General features: G+C 40.6%; 1 protein-coding gene across 5 annotated transcripts in view; it reads right to left on the reverse strand.

The window, feature by feature from the left end:
* sash1a (SAM and SH3 domain containing 1a) overlaps nt 1-23,667 on the reverse strand; it is a 224,302-nt gene that overhangs the window by 16,016 nt on the left and 184,619 nt on the right. For 4 of the 5 annotated variants that reach the window (XM_042504112.1, XM_042504117.1, XM_042504115.1 and 1 more), the window contains exons 5-15: nt 23,379-23,419; nt 22,297-22,386; nt 22,090-22,202; nt 19,957-20,055; nt 12,585-12,720; nt 11,738-12,153; nt 7,644-7,718; nt 7,281-7,424; nt 5,142-5,274; nt 3,432-3,601; nt 2,683-2,892 (exon numbers count right to left, since the gene is read on the reverse strand). In XM_042504112.1, coding sequence (XP_042360046.1) covers nt 2,683-2,892; nt 3,432-3,601; nt 5,142-5,274; nt 7,281-7,424; nt 7,644-7,718; nt 11,738-12,153; nt 12,585-12,720; nt 19,957-20,055; nt 22,090-22,202; nt 22,297-22,386; nt 23,379-23,419 — 1,627 coding nt within the window. The remainder of the gene's footprint in view (nt 1-2,682; nt 2,893-3,431; nt 3,602-5,141; nt 5,275-7,280; nt 7,425-7,643; nt 7,719-11,737; nt 12,154-12,584; nt 12,721-19,956; nt 20,056-22,089; nt 22,203-22,296; nt 22,387-23,378; nt 23,420-23,667) is intronic. The other variant, XM_042504114.1, reaches the window with a different exon arrangement.

Below are 23,667 nucleotides of genomic sequence, written 5' to 3' on the forward strand. Positions count from 1 at the left end.
CACACTTTGTTGGACGAACTCATAGACTGTGTGTCACCAGCGAGACCATCAATTACAATGGTGGAGTCCACACTGAAAAAACTGTGTGTGACTGTTCTATTTCTGCTGGATGATGCGGGACTAAACAAAGGACCACCAACTAACACAAACACAGGCAGCCGGCTCCTCTCACTCACAGCATCCTTTGTCTTTTTTAGTTTGTCAAAAATTTAAACATGTTCCAAATCCAAAGATTTTTTTGGTAGAAAACTCATCCGGCCCAAAAGTTACAGGGGTGTGGAGATTTTTACACTTTATGGTTACACACAGTCACTGCTGATGTGTGTTTTAAATGCTGACTTGCCAGTTTAACCAAATGTTGCTAAGCATTACCAAAAAGTACATAACAATATTCTCACTCCTTTAATCTACGAGAGCTCAGTCATGACCCATAAAGTATTTATATAGTCAATGAAGCTCAATCAGTTACTGTGAACAGGAAAAAGACAAAAACATGAGAAATGGAAATTCCTACTTGGTTACAAGTAAGTGAGGTGCTCTTAAAGGTAGAACTAATCCTCTAAATGATCATTTGTATATTATTTACTGACTCTGTGTTATGTCGAAGTTGTGAAGAAAACTTTTTCTCGTATGCCTTCTCATTGAAGAATTTAAAACGTGTCCAAAAATTCTTAAAAACTTGGAAGTCAAATGGATCCATGTTTGAGAACAGAAACTATATCAAAACCTTGTTTACAAACCCTCAGAAAACTCCTGCCATAAAACCCCAGCGTCATGTATCTTGATAAAGTTTTGCTGTTGTTAAAGGCGGTCCCCTGTGACTCCAACCGTGACGGCATGCAAGAAAAAATGTTTTCTTTACAAATTCAAAGTAACACGAATTGAGGAAGTGATATGATCAAACACAAAAACAAAACAAAAAAAGGCCAAAAAGGTGGCATTAAAATCAAGCCACTGTAAAATATTATCTGACCTTAAAACCAGTAAAGAAAATTACTTGATTTTAGCATTGACAAACAAGATAAAGGCTTTAGTTTATATCTGCTTTATTTCAGCTTTAATGTATTTGCTGTCAAATCTGTGATTGGTCTTGTTTGTGAGGTCAGAAAAGCCATTTAGTTTTATCTTGAATATATGTTTGGGCAAGTGTATCACAGCCATGCAATCCATTTTTTAAACCTTTTTCTTATCAGCTCAACTACGGAAAAAGTATAGACCATTATTTCGACACAAGTTGAAAAATTGAATGCAAATGGTGCTTGAAAAGATCATTAATCTTGGATGAGAAAACAGTGGAAGTGGAATTTATTTCTACTTTTTCATCAGCAGCCCAAACGATACTTAGTATATTGGCTGTAGACTGGGAACTCTAAAATGGTGTATAAGTGTTTCGTCTAACTAACCCACTCCGAGACTCTGGTGGCGACTGAGAGGACACGAGCGCCCTGATGCATTTCTAACACTCAGACTCACAGCTTGGAAAGCCTGCGCTGAGACATTAACGATGCACTCTGGATCTTTAATCTGTGACTTGGACATTAGGCTGGCTGGAGATAAAACACTGAGCCCACAACGTCTTTCTCTCTATTTGGGGAAGTGAGGCCTGCTGGCTGCCCGAGTGGGTGGAGATGAAATCAAGCTCACAGCTCTGTGTAGGTTTTGATGAAAGATGAGAGTTGTTTGTTGGGGCGTGGTCGTGAGAATGTGGGTGTTAATGTTTATGCATCAGTGTCGGATCAAACGTCCTAAGCTGTGCAGCCTGTAATTGCAGACACTATATTTATCTCTGCTTGTCTGCGAACGTGTTTTGAAGATTTGGCTAAAACAATGTTTTCTTTTACTTCTTAAGATTTGTTTTCTCCTATTCAGGTGCCAGATGGGTGGGATTTCTCACGTTGGACAATTTCCAAAATCAGAGTAGGTGAATCTACTAAACTCAACTGCCACTGAAAACACTGGCTACATTCACACTGCAAGGCCTTGGTGCTCAATTTAGATTTATGTTCAGATCCATTTTTTTTGGCTGCAGTGTTGCTGTCATGGATGTCTGAGTTTGCGCTGGACAAGAACAAGGTGAGGTAAAGTGAGCAATGTCTCTCCTCTCGGCCTTCATGCATTAATCACACTGCAGTTCGAGGTTTAAGTGGTTGAACAAGTCATTGCTTTGATGCAAGCATCTCATGCACTCTTTGCATATGAATTGTTCTCTCTTAAATCCAAAATTCTTCCAAACAATACATGACGGTGGTTGATGAATGAATGACTTTCATTTTGCGGGTCTACAGTCGCAACATTCAGGCTCGATTAATTGTGCAGTCCTATGTTTGGCCATTTCTTTTGATATCACAACAGAAAAGTTACGATACAAACCCTCTTTTGAGGTCTAAAACTTCACTAACTCCCTTCATCACAGCTGTCTTCCATATTGTTCGCCCAGTGACTGCCGACCAGAACAAATTTGTGACCAATGACAATCTAGTGTGATGTAAAAGTTGCATTAATTCTGATTTAACTTTTCAGACTGAGACATAGAAAAAAATCAGACCTGTATCCGATTTAGGACTAAATGCAAAAGCAGCCCAAATCAGGATAAAAAAAATTGAGATTTGTGATTTGTGGCATTCACACTGTTGAAAAAGAAAAGAATCACATATGAGCAAATTCAGTTCATGGCAATGGTACCTTGAGGTTGATGCGCTCCAGCAGGTCCTCCACTGATGTGGGTTTTGGCGGTCGGCCCTTCCTCCTTCTCCTCACTGGCCTCTTCGGCTTCTCCTCTTCTTCATTTAGCACGTCCACATAGATGAACTTGAAGGTGCCCACTTTGTTGTTCAGCAGCCCCATCCACGTTCCCATGGGTGGTTTACTGATGATGTCAATCACATCACCACGCTGGAAAATCACAGTGACAAGAATTCAGGAAAAACGACCTTACTTAGACACTGGGGCTGAACAATTTGTTGGAATTTTATTGAAATCACAACATATCACAATCACAATATAGACTGGTATCCAAATCCAAGAAGGCACATTATTTGGCAAAGTCAAACTATGTGTCAAAAAAACATTCTGAATTAAGTATTGTGGTGTTGCAGAGATGCCCAGAGCTACACATCACACTTAACAGACACAAGAAAAAAGATCTTTGTTTGGTAAAGATCACACCATGACCTTCTTGATATATTTTTCAAAGAAAATGAAAAAAAAAGATGCAAAAATGATCATTCCTTCCGATGCCATGAATCATATTGCAATTGAAATTTCAGTCAAAGTAATCGCTTTTTGATATTTTCTCCAAATCGTTGAGCCCAGTTTGACACTGTAGGTTTTTAAAAATATATCAAGTCTAGTTTGGAAAAAGTAAAATAGTGTACCGGAGTGACATCCATACCCTGTGCACTATCATGTTCATGTCCCAAAGTGTGTTTTACCTTCAGTTTGAGGGAGTCAGTGTCGTAGGGGCTCGGGGTGAAGTCTGTGTGGACTCGGGCGCGGCCACAGAACGGCCCTCTGTAAGGTGGCTCTTCATCATCACCATCCTCTGACTTCACGCTTTCTCTGTTACTGGCTGACGAGTCAGTTGTGCTCACTGTCTGACCACCTGGACACAAACACACCAGGATATTTAATTGAGCCGTTGCATAGCTGACTGCTACATCACTGAACAATAACATGCATGTATCAAGTAGCTTTACAAGACTAGATTTGAAGTCGTGGGTGAACTATTTAAAGACTGCACTGGTTTAATTTGTCAACACTTTTATTTATGCTACATCTTGTGTCTGCAGTGATTGGAAAACTTTAATTTAAAGTCCAAAACACACCTATTTCACATCCTCTGAGAAGTATTTCCTGCATGTTTCTCTCTGTATCTGAGGGAAGCCTGCTGAAAACATGTTAAAGTGTAGAAATCTGAGAGGCAACACTCCCTACCTAATCATTACCGTACGTTTGCCTGCATTTTTGTGTGCATGTTCTAGGAAAAGTCAGCCAAGTCTTCAATTCACCCTGAGCTCGAGACGATGGAAGGTATTTTATCCACAAAGACAGGCTGAAATATTTACATGTTTTAATTAGATAAGATGACCTGAGAGGTCGATTGAAAACTGTATGAGATCACAACACGTGAGGCAGCTGGTGGGACTGGGTGTGATCAAGGGAGAGGAGAGCTCTTCAAGTCCGTCACTCCACAAAAATCATGACTGGTTTACATGTGATGCCAGAAGGTTAAGTAATTTGTGTGCATCTGCAATATAAACATGCAAGCAGCAAATGTTACCAGCACCATCTAGTGTTAAACATCACTCAAAACAGGCTTCAATCTAAGATAAAGACTAAATTACAACCATTTGTATTTCTTTTATCTTAAATACAATGTTTTTTACATGAGATGTATAATCATGTACTGAAATGCTAGAACTAAATGACTGTGCTATCACTTTAATTTTAACTAAAGGCAGTGGTGGAAGAAGTATTCAGATCCTTCTTCAGTAAAAGTAAAAGTAAAAAAAATTTACTTAAGTAAAAGTAAGTAAGTATTATCAGGAAAATGTACTAAAAGTGTTAAAATTAAAAGTACCCAAAACAGAAAAATCACACACACATATTCCAAAAAAGAGAGAGAAAATGACACCCCAAAACTAAAAATGATTGAAGAAAAAAATCCTCAAAATTATTCAAAAAAATAAAATAAAACTTAAATTAAAAAGAAGAAAAAATAATTTTCTGTGAATCAACAGATTCACTGTTGCAGCTGTACTGTATAAACGGTTTTGTAATATAATTTAACAAAAAAAAATCATATTTTATAAACTCTTCTCATGATTTTTATGCAAAAATATCTAAATTTGTAAAGTAACTAAAGCTGTCAGATAAATGTTGTGAAATACAATGTACAATATTTGCCTCTGAAGTGTAATGGAGTCAAAGTATAAAGTGGAATGAAAAGGTGTAAAATAATATCAAGACAGAGTGGTCAGAAATGATGGAGTAGAGGCTGAAGGGATGTTTTGTTAGAGCAAAAACATTCCTCATAACTTCTCTAATTATAGATGTCAATAAACATAAAACCAACTGTTTACTGCCTAAATCCATATAAAAATACTGTATCAGTCTTAACAAGTACTTGATTTTTGTCTTACTCATTGAGCTCTGTCCGCTGAGTGAACTACGCAGACTTTCCACTGAGCCTCCTGCCTTCAGCTTGGGCTTCTCTAGAGAGTCGGTGTCGGGCTGAGGGGACTGAGGGGAGCCAGGAGCTCCATCTGGACTGGACTAAAAGACAGAGACAGACAAAGAGAGACACAGATTAGTAGTGAAAGGACATAGGGGAGAAGATACAGAGGAAATGATACGGGGGGAACAGAGTAAACAAAGAAAAGGTGAAGATCATGGGTGGAGAGTGTGGGAAAGAAGTAACAGGGTTGACAGTACTTTTTTCACGGGAAAAAACAGGCATATAAATATAAAACTGAGTTTTTACCACAAATGTGATTGTGATTGCATGCCTTACTGCCTGCCCGCCACACATATACAGCCAGCCCCTGTATAAGATCCCCTTATTTAAATGTACATAAAGATGTGTGTGTGTGTGCTTGCACAGGCTAGGACTACTCGTCCTTCCCTCCTCAGGTCTTTAATAGTCGGGCTTGATATCCTGGACATCAGCGACTACTTTTTTGTTTCTCATTATTTCTGCTTATTTTATGTATCAGAACTTGAACTACCTTTACTAATGTTCTCTAAGTGACTATTTTATTTACCAATTTGTACTGTACATTTCGACTGCTTCATAATTCCACTGGTCACTTGCTGCCCATCAAAGAGGTGTGTGGGATGAGACAGGAGTGGACTGAAAAAGGTTTATGGGTTGATAACTCTTTGTAAATAAAAAAATTAATGAATAAAAATTGTAAAATAAAAAATGAAATATAAATGTTGTGATTTTTAAAGGTGCTGTATGTAACAAGAGAGAAAGATAGTTGACTATTGAGTCTCATTTCCAGGTTGTCTAAAACCAACGGTTTTGGTTGACAGTCAGATTAAACCACGAAACCAAAGCGTTCGTATTTGACGACCTCGGCCAAGCTCACCTGAAAATGCTCAGCTGAAACTAGCGCCATTTTCCAATTAAGCCAAAAGACCTTCCACTAATTCAGTCTAACCTCATCTAATCAAGGCGCAAGGAACATAAGAAGTCCAGACGAATGGATGGATGGATTTTTTTCAGCTGCTAACCAGAAAACTAGATTAATAACTATATACATTACATTTATTATATTTAACATGTTACATTTTTTTAAAAAGGTATATTTCTATTTTTTTTAGCTCTCTTAAGATTTTCCTTATTGTTTTTGTTTTTATGTCCCTTTTTTGTATATTTCCAGGTAACTTTTTGTAACTTTTAACTAATTTCTAGCTATTTTTTGGGCCACTTCTTATGTTGCTCAAGTTTCAAAGGATTAAGCAATAACATACATCAACAGGCTACATTAATATCACCTGTACTGTGTTATATGTAGTTCATTTATCCACTAGGTGGCATTGTGGTCCATAAAATTGCCATGCTTGAGCCATTGTCAATTTCTTCCCCAACCAATGGCTCCATGACTCATGCCAGGATATGTGGGTCACCGTGTCGAGACCACCGTGATGGACAGATGTTCAGCTGTGCCTTAATGACACATTCTGCAGGGCAACATCAAACTGCAGGGCCGGACAGGCCACTGCCAGAGCCAGAGCCACTGGATGCCCAGAAAAATTAGGCCAGTGCAGATGAGACAGCCATTATACTCCCTCACACTTCAAGTCTCCATTTCCTAAGAGCTCGCCTCGGGGAGACTTGCATCACTCCATGAGCTCAGCATGAAGCACACACTCCACCCTACACACTGCGCCCAGGGAGAGATCCAAATGTGAGTGTGTTTTAGCGCTCTGTGTTTATTCTGTAACTAACACAAATACTCCCACCCACTCACAGCCTGTGGACAGAATATGTGGCTTACACTGCAAAACATCCTCTAAATGTTTGCAGAACATTGGTAGCTTTTCTTTACAGCTGCGCTTGGCTCAATGTTTTCAGGATTAAACGCATAATGTGTGGATTTGTTAATGCTTTAGCTGCCCCATTTTAAATACAGTTAAGGTTCAGCTATGGTTACGTACCTCATGTGCCCTAAAAACATGGAACACCTACAGATTTTTTATGCCATCTGAAGTTCTTACAAATAAAGTGTTCAAAAATTGCATCCATGTGTGCGTTTGTGTGTGTTATGTCTAACCTGCTCAGACAAGGAGCTGCTGTACTTCTTTGACATGCGTTTCCTCATCGTCTCCTTGACCGATTTGACCTTCTTGCCGAGTGAGATCCGAGACGTGGTGGGGGATTTGACCACTTCTCTGTAAATAGCCTCTTGTTCTTTATTCTGCCATCAGAAGACAGAAAAGGGAGAACGGAAAAGGGTGGGCAGGGAGAAAGGAGATGACAGAGAGAAGAGCGAGAAGGGGATGAATCAGTGGACAGGAGGAAGACAAAGGGCAGGGAGATAACAAAAACAAAAGCAGAATGGGTGATTTAGCGTGACAGGAGACTTCAGCTTGTCCTCCTCGCGGCCTCCTCTAATTCACAAGCTGCCAGCACTTACGTTGGCCTCCGAGCCAGTGTTGACCACATGGAGCGAGCGATTGGACAGGTCAAAGCCTCCGAAGCTGCACGTTCTCTGCGGGGGAAGCCAAAACACAATCAAATGAGTCACATTCAGAAGGTCACGCTACAGGATCTCCCCCATCCACACCCACTGAGGGTCAACTCACGATGATTCATGCTTGACACAACACAGGCAGCACTTTGATTAATGTACATGGGTATATGGTTTGCATGTATGTGGGGGCATGATGTCATATGGGACCTGTGGACAGCCAACAGACATGATGTAACACAAACTGTTATACGAGCTCCTCTTTAAAATTGCGAGTTACTGCACGGTCCGAGGCTAATGAGCTGTTTACTGACCGTGGCGAGCACGCAGTCGGCTCCAACAACTTGCTCATATTTACTTTAAAGCTTAAATCCCTGGAGAAAATATTGGAGAAAATGAAATCTTTCTTGATGTGGCCGAGTTAAAATATGAAACTGTAGTTTTACAAGTTAACGTATAGTCATTGCATTTCAGCTTGATGCAAAACGTCTTGTGGTTAATTATGAGAAATGCAAAACGGGGCTTAGTATGCAAACATGCACAACATATAGGGTGCTTAGCGCTGACAAAATGTTATTCTCATCAGAAACATTTTTTGGGGAGTAAATTGTTTCTGCGGAGAGGACAGGGTGATATGGAGATTTTTTTTGACTTCATATAGATAAGGGGTAGACACAAAGGGGAACTGTGACATGAGAGGAAAAGAGATCCAGGATCCTATTATCACTAAGCTGGCTTTAACTTTTTGAATCCTCCCTAAGTGCTGCAGGAGGTCACACACAAACATGTAGACACAGACACGCACACAGGCATCTGCCAAAAACAGTCTTGGTTTATGGAAGCAAATAAGGGACATTGGTATTTGAATTTTAACTGCAAATTAATACTTAAAATTAAAAGTATAACACCACTAAATTTATGGTCTTAATATATATTTCACGTTGAAAACTATGTACCTGTATGTATTTGTTCTGAATTCACCTCTTTGAAATTAAAATACAAAAATCCTCGATTTGAAATTTCAAAAGCTGAATTTGGGTGTTTGTTTTTTTCAATGTTCACAAATTCAGATGCAAAAATTCAAGTTTCAGAATATCAAATGATGCCAGGTTAGCTCAGATTTAAGTAAAAATTAATTTGCGAACAAAGAATTGTCCTGGGTGAAATGTTTCTGCATTTAAGTTTTAACCTGAGTCTTAAGTTGATTTTACTGCTTGCTTTTTAATTTTGAAACCTACATTTTTGGATTTGGCTTCATAAACATTTTTGGAAATTGCAAATTAAAAAATTTCACACATCAAGTTTCAAAAGAAGAAAAAAATCATTTTAATTTTTAAAAAGAAGATTCTCATTGCTCACAATTGATCAAATTCAAATTTAAAAAAAAATCAAATGGCAACATCCAGGCTATCCTTTTTTTGAAATTCTGAATTTTGAATTTTTAAATCTGAAGTTGGGAACATTGATAAAAATATATTCAAATTCAGATTTTCTAATTGCAAATCAAGAAATTTCACACTTAAATTTCACAGAGGTGCATTCAAAAATAATTAATTCAGATACATGATTTTCAAAGTAATACTATCCAATGCAATGCACTCAGTGGTGTTTAAATTTTAATATCAAGTATTCAGTGGCTGGTAAAATTCAAATACTTGTCTCCTTTTTTTGTCTTCCATATCGTTTCAAGTGAGGCACCTGATAGTATTTATCCTTTGCTTCAGAAGTCATTACTTCTAAATTGCTCGACTAAACTCCCACAAACCCCGGACGAAGATCCTCCATGTGAGAAGGCATTGCATTTTCAGAAAAGAGTTTTTTTATATATTAGATGTCCACAGCTGCAGTCCACATCACAACTTCCCAGGAAAAAAAGCACAGTTTGGAGAACAAACATGTTTGAAGCGACGTCCAAAAAAAAGAACTCTGAATGTAATGGCGATGTTCGATGGAATGGACATGCACCCAGAAAAAATGTCTCTCAAAGATAATTATAGGAAAGAAAAACAACTAAAGAGAAAAAAAATCACATCTGCAACCATAGAGGCACGGGCCAAAAAAGAACACGAAAAGCAACAACAGAAAAAAGTGGAGTTTTTTGGAGAGTTTTTGGATGAGAACGACCTCCGGTGATTTCACTAGAACACGATAGGATTCAGGTACCCTCAAAGCTGCAGGATAGCTCCACTATATCACCACCTAGAGTATGTGTCGCTACTTCTGCTGATACGCACGGGCTGATGCATGTGCTGAACAAGTGACTTACTAGTGAGATGCAACCAGACTGTTTTCATGCTGGTTGTTAGAAAATTATACACTTGGATTTTACATTCTCTACTATATGAATTAGTAGTTAAGCCTTTTTTTTCTGTTGTTTCTGCATATTTGTTGCTATATTCAGTCTTAAAATTAATTTGGAAATTGATACGCGTAGAGACCACTCAGTCACTTTAAGGTCCAGTGTGTAGGATTAAGGAGAGTTTATTGGAAGAAATGGAATATGATATAATTAGTATGTTTTTTTTTAATGTGTAATCACCTGAAAATATGAGTTTACATGTTTTCGAAAATTAGCCATTTATATCTACAAAGGGAGCGGGTCATCGTCCAAGGAGAATGGAAAAACTAAACATTAGCTCTAGAAAGGGCCATTCTCATTTGGCGTAGGCCAACGCAGTTAGCTGCCCCTCTGTGACGAGCAGCATTGGAAAAATACTGATTTTCTAACGTGAAAGCGAGCCATCTCCGACATGCAAAATAGCTCTGGAGAAACATTGATTTGTACCAGCTGAATTACCGAATGTGAACAATAAACAGAGAAGGAATTACAATCAGGAAAAGTTTCAGCATTTTGCAATCTGCAATCCTCACCGCTAGACACCACTAAATCCCCCTAAATCTCACACACTGTTCCTTTAATTTTGACTTAATAAGGCCATTCACTGAATACGCCTGTGAGGCTACACAGTGCAGTTCTACAGATGAGCAGCTCCAGGCTTGTACAACATCTCTTTTGCCCCCGAGGATCAGAGTGACTGTGCCAGTGTTCTTCAGGGATCTGACATTTATAAAAAGGCACTTATAAAACCTCCGCTGTAACTTAACCTCCCAAGTGGGCCACTGCACATTCCATAATCATTTCATATTCAGCTGAAGTAAAAAAGGTTTAAAGCCAAAGGCATACACCAAAAGGTCAGAGAAGGAGACATTTCTCTCAGGGCAGTTAAGTCTGTGATAGATACACCAGCCCCTGGCCTTTCTCTATACATGAGCACAGCTACAATGCTTTGATGCGGATGTCTCACACGGACCATATCAAATGAATAAGTTGACGTCATTTAACCTGACGTGTGTGTGTGTGTGTGTGTGTGTGTGTGTATGTTTGCTGTACCTTCCGCTATAACCTCTGAGCTATTCTGCAACTTTGAAGCACCGAGTCCCGCTCACACGAGGCGGTCGATTTCAACCTCATGGTCTGAACTCACAGACTTCTGCTGGATGCGCAAGAGCACACGCTTGGTGCAGCGGTCCACACTGGCCGCCCACTTCCTGTCCGCCTCGCGGTCCTCCTCCAATAGACAGCGGCGCTCAGCGCGGCTGAGGGTAACCGGGCGGACCAGCTGGGCCCAGTTGAGGTGACCGTACAGGCTCCGCTCTACCACATAGGTGATGTTCAGCTCACTGACTGCCGTTCGACCACGCAGCCTGCGAGAGGGGAACACCCAGCCACCTCCCCCACTTCCAAAACCTTTTGATTTGGCTACATCACAGCGGGCAGGGGAGGAGGGGGTGACAGACAGAGGGGAGATAGGGGTCTTGGCGTTGCGCGAGCGTTGGTACAGTAGGTGCTTGGTGGAGTAAGCGTAGTTGGGGTCAGGTTTCCGGTGCGTCCAGCTGCCGTGGTGCCGGTTGGCAGGGTGGTGTTTGGGGCTGCCCTGTGGAGCGTCTTCCAGGGAGATCAGGAGGCGGGACTGGGTGTGGGGTTTGGGGCGGGGTTTGGTGAGGCCATAGTAGGCGTAGAGAGCCTCGTTGTTACTTACCCCATGGGAGATGGAGCTCAGCGCCTTCCGCATCTCGCCGTCGGTCGTGGAGCGTGACAGCTTTCCGTCGTCGTCCAATCCACAGCCATCCAGCTCTGAGAAGGAGGAGCCACTACCTCCTGCGCCGGAGCCTCCCAGGCCCCCAGAACCAACCGGGGTTCTCCTGGGGGGTCGGATGAGGCCGTGAGTACTGGAAGATTTACTGAAGGTTTTCACCAGCTTGTGTCCGGACCAGGTGTCCAGGCTGCTGGAGGAAGGGGAGTTAGTCAGGCTGTCTGTGTCGCCATCCAGAGAGAGTTGATCCTGGGTGAGGGAGGGCAGGGAGATCTCCTGGGGCAAAGGGGGCTTCTTTAAGACCCCTGTGTACAGAGCTGTGTTGTCCTCACAGGTGGGAGGTGACTCCAGATTCAGGAAATCTAAAGAAGACAGAAAACCTTATATAGTTTGTCACTCAGGAGGATTTAGAAATCAGATTCCGAGTAGTCTCATGACCCATCTGTGGTTTCCCAAACCACAGCTAGCCTGCAAAAATTTCAAAACACATTCTTAAAGTCTGAGTATTAGGCAAAACCCATGACAGATGAAAATGTAATACACTGGCATAAAAAATAAATCCTGATTTTTAACACACACACATTGTAAGTCATTAATTTCCAATATCCCTCAGTTGAAAACAACAATATTTACCAAGACTGAACTTTAATCTCATTTTAGTGAAGACAAACAGCTCAATTTAGTGCCCAAAACAGATTTTCGTGGCCTTGAACATAACATACATCACATGGACATTCTTTAGCTGATATAACAAATATTGACAGATTTAAACAGACAATTGGGGGTCACAAACCTTCAGAACCATGTTTTTTGCCCTCCTCCACCTTAATGAGTTTTTTCCTGACCCGGCGTGTGGAGTTAACCAGCTTGTGAAGCCGTTTGAACTTCACAGAGTCCTCTGATTGCTCATCGTCTGACTGCTCACGAGACTGGTGGGAAAGAGACAGAGGGAGGGATGATATGATAAAAGGGACAGACAGTCAAACACTTCTCAATTAGATAACTTTTTAAAAACTGATAAAAGTAGGAGATTTATCTCCAGCTTAAAGGAATAGTTCCACTTTTTTAAAACTGGGGTTGTGTGAGGTACGTATCTATAGTCAGTGTTTTAGCTCCAGTAGATGGCAGTCAGCTCGCCCCCCATTTGGAGAAACAGGCTGTAGTACGAACATGGCAGCTAAGCAATGTACTGTCATCAATGGGGTTAGCAACAAAACATATTTTAGCCACTCAAAAAAGTTTTAAGTGTACGCTACACTACAAATATTTTTGCCGCTTTACCTCGCCGTCAGACATCCCTTTCCTTTGGCACTAAATTTGCTCAACTGTAAAACTTTGGTATTCCTACGCATCTCTCTTTTGACCCAATAAGTACACCTCTGCAAACGTTCCTCTGTGTGCTCTGGTTCTTAAAAATATCCCCAAATCCACAGTGAACAGCATTTTATCAATGCTGCCATAATCATGGATGGATTATGAGACAACAGGCCCCTGGGCACAAATATGCAGGGCACCACCACCTCTCCTTCATAGAAGCAGGACACACAACTCTGTAGTCATTAGGCATCATTTTGTCATTTTTTCTTCTGTCATTTTTTTGATCTCCTTGTGTTTTTTTGATGTCTTTTTGTAGAAGTTCTGGTTTCTTTTAGGTATTTTTGTATATTGTTGGGTCATTTTGTGTCACTTTGTAGCCATTTCGTGTGTCCTTGTGGTTGTTTTGTTACTTTTTGTAGTTATTTACAAAATATTGTCAATATACACACTTACACTTAAAATGATTTTTTTAAGGTGGCTAAAATATGTTTCACTGCTGCCCCTCATCCACAGAAGTACATTACAGAGCTTCTGTGTCAGCACTCCTGCTTGCTTCTCCAAACTGGGGGGGCTATAGACCACCATGTACTGTAGGCGATACACTGACTATGAATATGCACCTCATACAACCTCACTCAAACAAATCTGAACTAGCCCTTTAACATTCCACTAATGCAAATATAACATAAATGCATGGTTTTGTATTGACCTGCTTTAATATAAAAGTAGTATGGCAATAAAACACAAACATATTGTGAGATTTTCAAGATGCCAACAGATGGGAGCATTGTTTAGGATGGAGTCAAAGTTAGTGAGGTGAGAAATGGAGGGTTGGAGGGATGGTGATGGCAAACCGCATTGTTTGAAGTTCATATTGACAGTAAACAAAAAAAAAAAAATACACTGAAATAATGAACCGGATGAACCAGTAATTGGTGCAAAAATATGTACAACTGAATGAAACATTGAAACAGTAAAACTATAAATGCTCTATTTAGTGCTATGTTGCCTCTCCATTGCATTTAAACTCTCAACACAGCGTAGTGGAGTGGAAAAGAGACTGAGTAATGAAGTCACAAATAGTTTCATCACCCACAGACATCCAGACCCAACTCCCAACCAGAGCACACACAAACACACTCCCCAAGCTGCATGTGTGTGAGCATAGTCTCCATGTGATGATGATGATGATGAGCCCAGCTTATGCCTAAAGATTGTCTGGCAGGAACTAGCATCATTATCATAGAGCTCAAACAACTTTAATTTGTGTCTATTTGCTGCTGGTTTCCACAGCAACACCCCTTCTCTTGTCACAAGCTGCCAGCTCTACGGTTGAGGTTGACTGCATCGCTTGCAAAGGGACACACATGCACGCTCATGTACACAAGGCCTGCAGGGCTCAGCTCTTATAAAATGCACTCTTCTCCTGCAGCTCAAAAACTAACAAGGAAGAAACCACTTTCTCACTGTTGTTGACCACAGGCCTGGCTCAGAGGCTGCTGACATACAGTGGGGAGATGTTAATAAGTGTGGTTTGGTTGGTTGGAGCGAACAGATATGACGTTGTCCACAATTCTTTGATGGCACCGAACCACCTTCGCAACATTGTGATATTTTGATTCCTGCAGGCGAGGGGGGTGTTGTTAAACCTCATGAACCATCACCAAGGTAGAAAAGGAAATAACACGTTAATCGACATAGCATTGTGCAAGTTCATTCTATCAAACTTGCCTCCACTTTGCCACTGTTAGAGGTGCACGATCATCTTTTAGGTCATCTGTCCTATCAGCTCAGCAGACCAGAACTAGGGTATTATAGCCAATCATTTGGCCTCTGAAAAAGCTGCAGAAATAGGCTTTGAAAAACCATAACTCTACTGTGTCTCAGCCTAGCTCTCCTGGACAATCCCTCAACTGAACCACACAATTCTGGCCACAGTCTGTGACTCCTTCAACTTTCCATTTGCTCTGGACGATGCTCGAGTGTATTAGCTTCAGAGAATGTCACGCAATAACAAGTGTCAGAGAGGACTGATGAAAGAGGAGGTAAGAAGGTTGTGAGATCACAAAGTTTGGGTTGGAGTCCACTCCTGCATCTTGGTCCCGCTTAATAACTATTACTGAGTATGAGGACACTTTGGCCCAATCTCAGTACACTCCTTGCCCCTACAACTTTACCCTTAATCCTTGATTTCAAGTGTTCATGTCTAGGGGTAGGGTGTTCCGACTCTTGCTGGGGAGGTTTAGGGCGAAGTGTTTAGGCTGTATGGCCCTCCAAACACAGGTTTTTCAGAGGCACACAGACCCATAGATGTAAAAAGAGTACTAGATACAGTGTTAAGGGTTCATTCCTATTAGAGTTTCTCAGTAGCGCATGAAGCATGACATAATGGATCAAATCCCAAAAGTGAAACAAATCATTTTGCGGTGGCTGTGATGCTCAAAAAAATCAGATCAGATCTGTAAAAGAGAGGAGCAGCTGCTGCGAAGGAATACAAACTTTTAGACCCCAGTGTGCACAGTTAAGTTTCTCTTTCAATGCGCCTGATGCAATGAATAACCAATTGGTATATATATTTCAACAGTGCTCCGAATGAACAGTCCAACTTTGGAAAAAAAAAAGATCTATTTGTGGCAGCACATGTTTTAATCATGGTGGGCTGCCTCAAATAAATGAATGCATGGGAAACCCTGGATTCTGCCTATGTTATATGTGCCGATAACTGTGTGCAGGACAACTGTCCTGGCAATTTCATAGTTAACCCACATGAGTTGTTCATCTTGTGCAAAAGACTCAGAAAAGGACAAGTAGATAGTAAAGAGGCGACAATGATATATAAGTCCTACCCCAGTGCTGAGGAACACTATACATGCAAATGGCCACATAAAAAAGGGGAAAAGAGACACTCACAGAAAGAGAGCCAGACATAGGCGGCCATGAATCAAGCAGGTCTGAAAAGGCGCCATCAAAAACAAGGTCAAAGCAACAATTCCACAGCCACAATTGCCATCTCACTTCACAGATTACTTTGAGGATCTTTCCCATAACTTTGGAGATGCAGTTAAACTTAGAAAACTTATAAAACATCCTCATGATGCACCAAAATCTGTACGTCATCCTGCACCACAAAAACAGGACAATCATAAAAAAACCTAAACAATCAGTTACGAGCGCCTGAAAAACTTACCACCTCATACAAAACAGCAGGTTTTCTGTGTTAACATCCAGCAGGTTAGCAAGAGTGGGTGCCACAAATCCATAGCGCGTGAACCACATTCTCATGCATGCAAGATCCAAAATAATATCTTCTCCCATGTGTGCATATGCTGGCAAATACAGATGCAGCCCGTAAGTGAATTCAGCTCCGAGGAATGAGGGACTGTTTGGAAGTGCCGTGCTGCACAGCTAGCAGAGAAAAGGCGTGTTGTGCATGGAGAACAATCCCAGCGTTTGAGCCCCTCTGACCCTGCCTTGGCCCCCACATCGCTAATGGCCAGCCCTGGAATGTGGGCTCCGATCGCCGGAGGAAGACAGACAGCATCAAAGAAAGGCACAGAGCAGCCAAAGATTGTATATTGCAAATGTGTAGGCTACAACCATGAACTGTGTATTAACGTGTCTGTATATAGGCGGACACAGACACGCAAGACTTTTATTTGAATTTGGGGATGACCTAATTCCATTCATTAGAGGGAAGGAAGGGGCAGTACGTGACACCAATAGAGGTCCCAGCAGAGCAGCAATATTTCCTGAAGTGGCCAATTTTGGAACTTGGAGTGAAGGGGGCGACACACAACTCCCCCTGTTCAGGGCCTGGGGGTAAGTGCAAAGTCTTTATCGTCTCTATTTTTCTCTCTCTTCTTTCCTCTCTGCCTTCAGCTCTTGCATATGTTCCCAGCCTCCAGAGCCAAATTGTGTGTTCCTCTAAACAATACTCCTTCAGTAACTCTTGCATCCTCTCCCCTGTCTGTGAAACCCCCCAATCGATCAATTCTCTCCCCACAGGAAGTGAGCAGCTGGCAGCGGAGGGGTTAAATGAGGGCTGACAGGCTGATAAGATGATCAGCATCCAAAATTCACACACCCACATCAAACAGCCAGACGGAGCTTGTGCTAAAGATGTGTATGGCATAATTGACCTATTTTTCATACTGAAGGAAATCATCAATCATTACGCAGAAGAAGAATTAAATAAGGACTCTTGATGATAAAACTACTTTGCATGAGTCTTTATTCATGCTTTTACGGATTCAGTTACAGTAATAGACATGTAGATCTGATTTTCTTGAGTTTATGAATGCAAAGGATCAAATCACTTAAGATGAAGAGTCGCAGGGGCAGTTATGAATGTGTAAAAGTCAAGCATCTATCACTGCAGCATATTCATCTACTTAAAAGAAATAGCGATTATGGAAATGCGACTCTATGAAGGATCTTAAGATAAATCTGTGTGAACACTGCAGGATCAACCTGTCATTTACTTTAAAGGAATAGTTCATCACCCAGATGATGATGATGTTGATAATGAATAACTTATTTTGCTTACATATATCATGAAAAACAAAGATTACTGAATACACATTTTCTCAGTTAATAACTAAAAAAGGAATAGGCTGAGGCCCAAGGCTTATTTTTGCCTATCCTATATCAACCAAACGATAACCCAAAACAACAGCAAAATCAAATAAATAAAATAAATGAATTAATTAAAAAAATAAATATACTCTAAATTATGATCCTCAATTATTATACACTATAGTCAATCCTTATTTATTTTACACTATAATCATTTTATTTCACAATCTGTAATCAACAGATTACCATTTACTCATGCCGGGTTACTCCGAATTGCTCCCACAGTGAACAAAAAAATCCCCCAAAAAAGAGGAAATTCTTGATCAGCTGAAGTGTTTGACATGTTTAACAACCATTAAACTATGTCAAAACATGCGCTAATAATCTCTCACACAACTTGTGCAGAATAATTCTTATTTTAAGTCTCATTTATTGCTCAGTGCATCCCAAAAAGACAGGCCTTTCCAAAGGGGAACTAAACTAAGAGTGAAACTTAGTTATGCTCTCCTTAAAGTCAGACTCCATTGACAAAAAGAATAACTTTACCTCGCTTACTATGGGAGCTGCTGGTCCATCACTGCCTCGATCAGTTAGTTTATTTGTGTTATTGTGTGACTTTGCAAAATCAAACCGTTTAAAGCATCAAACTCAGAAAATAACATAAAGAAATTAAGTGTTGGAGGCAGTGGTAGACTAGCAGCTCCTGTGTTCAACAACGTAAAACTACAGTTTTTGTGAATAAGTCTGGTTTGAAGAGAACATAGACAGCTTTCAGTTGGAAAGGGCTGTCTCTTTGAGACGTACTGAGCATTTGACTGCAAAAATATGACTGATTAAACCGTACAAGTTGTGTGAGAATTTGCAAACAGATGTTTAGGTAGTTTTGCTGTTGTTAGACACGGACCCCTATGACTTTAATTCATCAAGAATTTTTCTCCATTTTGGGATTCTTCGCTCATCTGAGGCATGCAAGGAAAAAAAATCACTGTAACACGGCATGAATAACTGAAGTATTCCTTTAACAATAACAACATGAAATGCACACATAAAGTGGATAAGATTGTATGCAAGAAACTATTTTTCAGAAAATGTCAGTGCTGTTTAGTTGGGAATTAGTGGCACATTTCAAAATAGAAATAAACAAATATGTGCGGGGGATTATTTTCAGAGTACTTGGAATTTTTGTGTTTGGATAAAGTCATTTCCTGTTAAGAAAAGTGGGTCAGTGTGTGAGACTGCATGCTATTCCCATATGATGCGATACAGTACAGAACTAATAGAAAGCTGCCGTGACCACGGTGAATCTGCATCAAAGCTGACCTACATTGACAAAAGGAAAAAGCACATCAACAAATGCAAACACACGCACTACATAAATAACTGAAAGATCGTCACTGTTTTCAACAGAACATGATTGTCTTAGCTCCAGCTCCACAACACAAAGCATCCTCAGAGGTCTCGACTCACTCAAAAGGTGATCAGGGAGGTTTCGGAGGCCTTGTCTCCACAGATCACAGCTGACAAAATCACTGCTAACAAGAGTTTATGCCTCAAGGGGATTCGGGTAGATTTTGTGTGACTCTCCACTTGGCTTTCCGCAAGTTATAATTTCAACTGATTGATGGAAACAGACCAGACCTACATTTCCATACAACAATTTACTTGTCACTACAGCAGCCAGTTTTAACTTTGTCAAGAACATATTTCAAATGCACATGACAGGACCAACCTGATCATTAAAACATGGAAGGACACAAAACATACTGCATACATCTCACTGAGACTGCCAGAAAAACGAGGTAAGCGACGGGCCAAGATTCACAGAGGTAACAACCATACTATCAAGATGCACATGACATGGTGGAGAGGATGCATGTGCAAAGTTGGATTTTAAGTTTGGCCAGTGAGTGAAGAGCAGTGAGAGAAGGGGAGATAAAAGGGAGAAGAAGGCACGAAAAAAGTTAAGTGAAGGTGGTAAATGCAATGGCATTAAAGCTGTTCAAAATTCGAAACATTTTAAACACATTAAAGGGAAATCTAAACGCTGATTGTTCTTAAACTGTAAACGTCAAGCGAATAAAACAAGCTGAGTTCATTAACATCTGAATCAACACACACATCCAAGCACACAAATGTCAAAACAATGGCCGTCCTCCTTCACAACTTCCTTGGCTAAAAAACTTAAAGGTGAGAGTGGTCGAGGTGAGAGTGTTACGAGAGGTAGAACAGGACGGGTTTTGGGGTAAGGTATTGGGGGAATGGGGTGTACTTACGTTGCAGTTTGAGGACTGGTTTAGATTGGCTGCAGATCCGTCAGCCCACTCTGCAGTGTCAGAACTGCTGGACTGTCTGCTGCGCTCATACTCCTTCAGCTACGTGGAGAAGAAAAGTTTAGAGAGGCAGAGGAACAGGGCCACTCTCACCCGGCATGCTACATCTCTCCATGTGCTAACAGACAATTGATAGGCATCAATCGTGTGCATTCACAGTGCATGTATACAGACAGACAGACAGACAGGACAGAAGGACTCAACCAGTGATGTAGTGGTAAATATAAAGTGTGTGCTGTGAACTGAGTTTGCAAACTACCACTAAAAGTCTATTGCGTTTTATGCTAAGCATTCTTTTATAATGTCTAAATTTTCCTGTGAATACCCTTTATGTGTGGAATGATTTTACTGTCATATAGATTTGTGTCTGCCTTTTAAAAGGGAAAGTTCACCCCAAAATCAAAACTACATATTTTTCCTGTTATCTGCCGCATTATTTATCAATCTCAATTGTTTTAGTGCGAGTTGCAGAGTGCTGGAGATATCAGCCGTAGAGATATCTGCCTTCTCTCCAATATAATGGCGCTAGATGGCACTCTGTTTGTGTTGCTCAAGGTGCCAAAAAACAAACATTTGAAAAACTTATCAGCAAAGAAATAATGACCTGGTTTCTAAAGATAATCCACAGACCTTGCTGTGTTTAATGTAGGAACTAATTTCTTTCTGCTAAACTGCACCTGCCAAACTTCTCACTGTGCAGAAGGAAGAGTGCATCTACTCATGGATGAGAGGCTCATGCTTGTGACAGCACAAGATAAAACATCAAAAGTGTCCTCCTCGGCTAAGGTGTAACTTTAGCTAGCTCAGTGGTGCTAAATGAACAAGCAGTAGATGCATGCTTCCTTCTGCCAAGTGATGCGGTTGGTGGGTGTAATTTGGTAAAAATAAAATAGTTCCCACATGAAACTGCGGATTATCTTGAGTAACCACGTCATGGTTTCTGGAAAGAGACATTGCTGTAAAGATTTTCAAGTATAGTTTTTTTGTGTTTTGAGCACCTCAAGCCAGGTGCCATTTAGATCCATTATATTCAAGAGAAGGCAGAAAACGCTACGCCCGATATCTTCAACACTACATAGAGAAATAGCACTAAACATGAGGGTAAAAACATTTATTTTTGATTTTGGGGCAAACTGTCCCCTTGAGTAAAAAAGCTACATAGTCCACTACATCCCTGAACACACAGACTACATATCACTATTTTGACGATAACCAATATGATGATATTGATCAGTGATTCACAGAAGACACTATATAAAGACACAGAAGCACAACAAGGAGTAAAATCAACTGTCCACAGAAGGCTGATCATTGATTGGTTTAACTGAGTGTCAATCACTACAGTGAGGAGCTAGGATCAAGCTATTTGCCAAAAGAAAATCACAGTTCTGGGGGAAAAAGAATATAATTAACATTTGCCTTGTGGAGAGCAATCCAGTGCTCAGATGCTGCTGGACGGTCATGCTACCCATGAGCAAGGCATTACAGAAGGTGATTGACAGGAAGGAAGGAGGAAAGATAAAGAGAGAAGAAGGAGGAAAATAAAAGAACAATCATCAGAAATTGATTCAAGAGGAAATGTAAAGACATTTTTAAGGAAAGCCGAGTAATTATCCACCATGTCCACCTAGAGAGAAAAACAATGCACCAGAGCACCCCCCCCAACAGATGGGGCTGTTGAGTTACTATGACCATCAACCTCCAATTATGATCTGAACGACACAACCACACGCACTCCAAGAGCTCACACCCTAAAATCCCCAGACTCCTGAACCTCTGCAAACACCAACAGTCTGGAGTTTGTGTGTGTGTGTCTGTGTGTGTGTGTGTGTATGTATGTATGTGTGTGTAAAGAGGACAATTCAGGGTTAAAATGCGGAGCCTCGTACAGGTTAGTAAGGGTGAGTCGTTTTAGTAAGCCAGAGCTATGGTGGGAATATGGAGCTGAATGGAGGGAAGGATGGAGACGAATCCGGGGGTCGGGGGCTTGGACCGTCAGACCTTAGGGGAAGGATCAAGTGAGGGTGGAGGGAGGTGCAATGATAGATGCGGCAGGAAGTCAGAGGAGCTTCCTACCCGAGCCAGAGCTTCTTCAACGGTGATCATCTTCTCTTTCACCATCATCATGAGCTGGATTCGCTCCTCATCACTCATGGTGATCTCACTGGCCACGTAGCCGATGTCTTCTCCTGGAGAGTGCAAAGGGAATAGAGGTCGAACATTGAGTAAAGTGTATTCAGTACAGCAAATCTATAACAAAATAAACAATACAGCCATACAAACCTTTGGAGGTCTGTCGCACGACTGGTTTGTGCTGAGACTTGCGGAAGTTCTGCCAAAAAGACTTGTTCTTCTTCTTATTGTCCCATTTACCTGAAGAAAGGTAAAGAGTTAGTCACAAAGGGCAGTGGCTCTCAAACATTTTATTTTTTTTTTATTAATATACCTCCTTTGAAATTCTTTCTTACCCTCTGACCAGCCCAAAACGTTATTCGTAGAAACACACAAAGAACAAATGTGATGAAAGTGATTGCCTGTATTGCAGCAACTGACAATTTGTGTCAGTTAACTTTTGCATTGTAAATAGCAATATTGAATGAACTTATTATAATATTATTATTCTGATAACTATGCATGTTTTCTTTCAAATAATCATACAAAGAAGGCTCTATTGACTTTATTTAATAGAGATAAATAGAAAGTTGCAGGAATAAGTCAAAGACATGAAAATGAGTTGGCATTTTGCACTCCCCAGTTCCCTCATCATGAAGTCAAGGGTTTTTTTGAATGGGTTTTTGGTTAGATGCCTGAGATAAGGTCAGTGGTTAACGCAAGCTTAAGATATTTTTACGGTTTGTTCTACATCACAAAATCCGTCAGTAAAAATACCCCACCCCGAACTTTGAAGCTATTATGTACCTTAAACAGGTCAGTTGCTAACCACTGGCTAAATAAGACTATAGAACGCATCCTCACAGCCTCGATGTGTTGGTCACATTGAGGTCATGTGACTGTAGTGTAGCTCGATTATACCTTAAAGTTTGCTATTTGCTATTAATTTAGGAAGATTATCTTTCTGAACAAAACATGCAAGTATCATACACATTTGTTTGGCGCAGAGTTTATTCACTGCAGTAATCCAGTATCCAATGGAAAAAGTCTGTCTACAAAAAATGTCATCCCAGGAGGAACTTTGTAAATATTTACATGGATATAAACCATTCTTCCATTTCTTGCAACAATAAAGCATAATCCTTACGCCCATTCTTCAATCACACCTTAGGGGTTAATGAATGTTTTGTTTAATCTAATGGGAAACATATTAAGACAACATAAGATAATAACGGAAATAAATCTCAATTTACCTCCAGATCCATCTTCAGAGCTGGATTTGTGCAGGGGCATTCTGGGAGGAAAAGAGTAAAGACATAAAGAATAACCATTAGAAAAAAAACCTTCCCACTCCAACATCTTATCATTAAGTGTCCAGTGTCTGTCAACCACAGTGATTCAAAACACTGTAACACTGTTCATAAGTGTTTGTTTTTGAGGAAAAAATGACTGCAGTTCTGTGTGTTAACCACTTGGGGTCAGTGGTGATACTTCTCAGACGGCAAAGCCAGGCTCCTGAGGCTTGAGAGGGAGAAGGTGGTG

Source organism: Plectropomus leopardus, chromosome 16 (genome assembly GCF_008729295.1).
Source record: "Plectropomus leopardus isolate mb chromosome 16, YSFRI_Pleo_2.0, whole genome shotgun sequence".
In the NCBI taxonomy this organism is placed as follows: Eukaryota; Metazoa; Chordata; class Actinopteri; order Perciformes; family Serranidae; genus Plectropomus; species Plectropomus leopardus.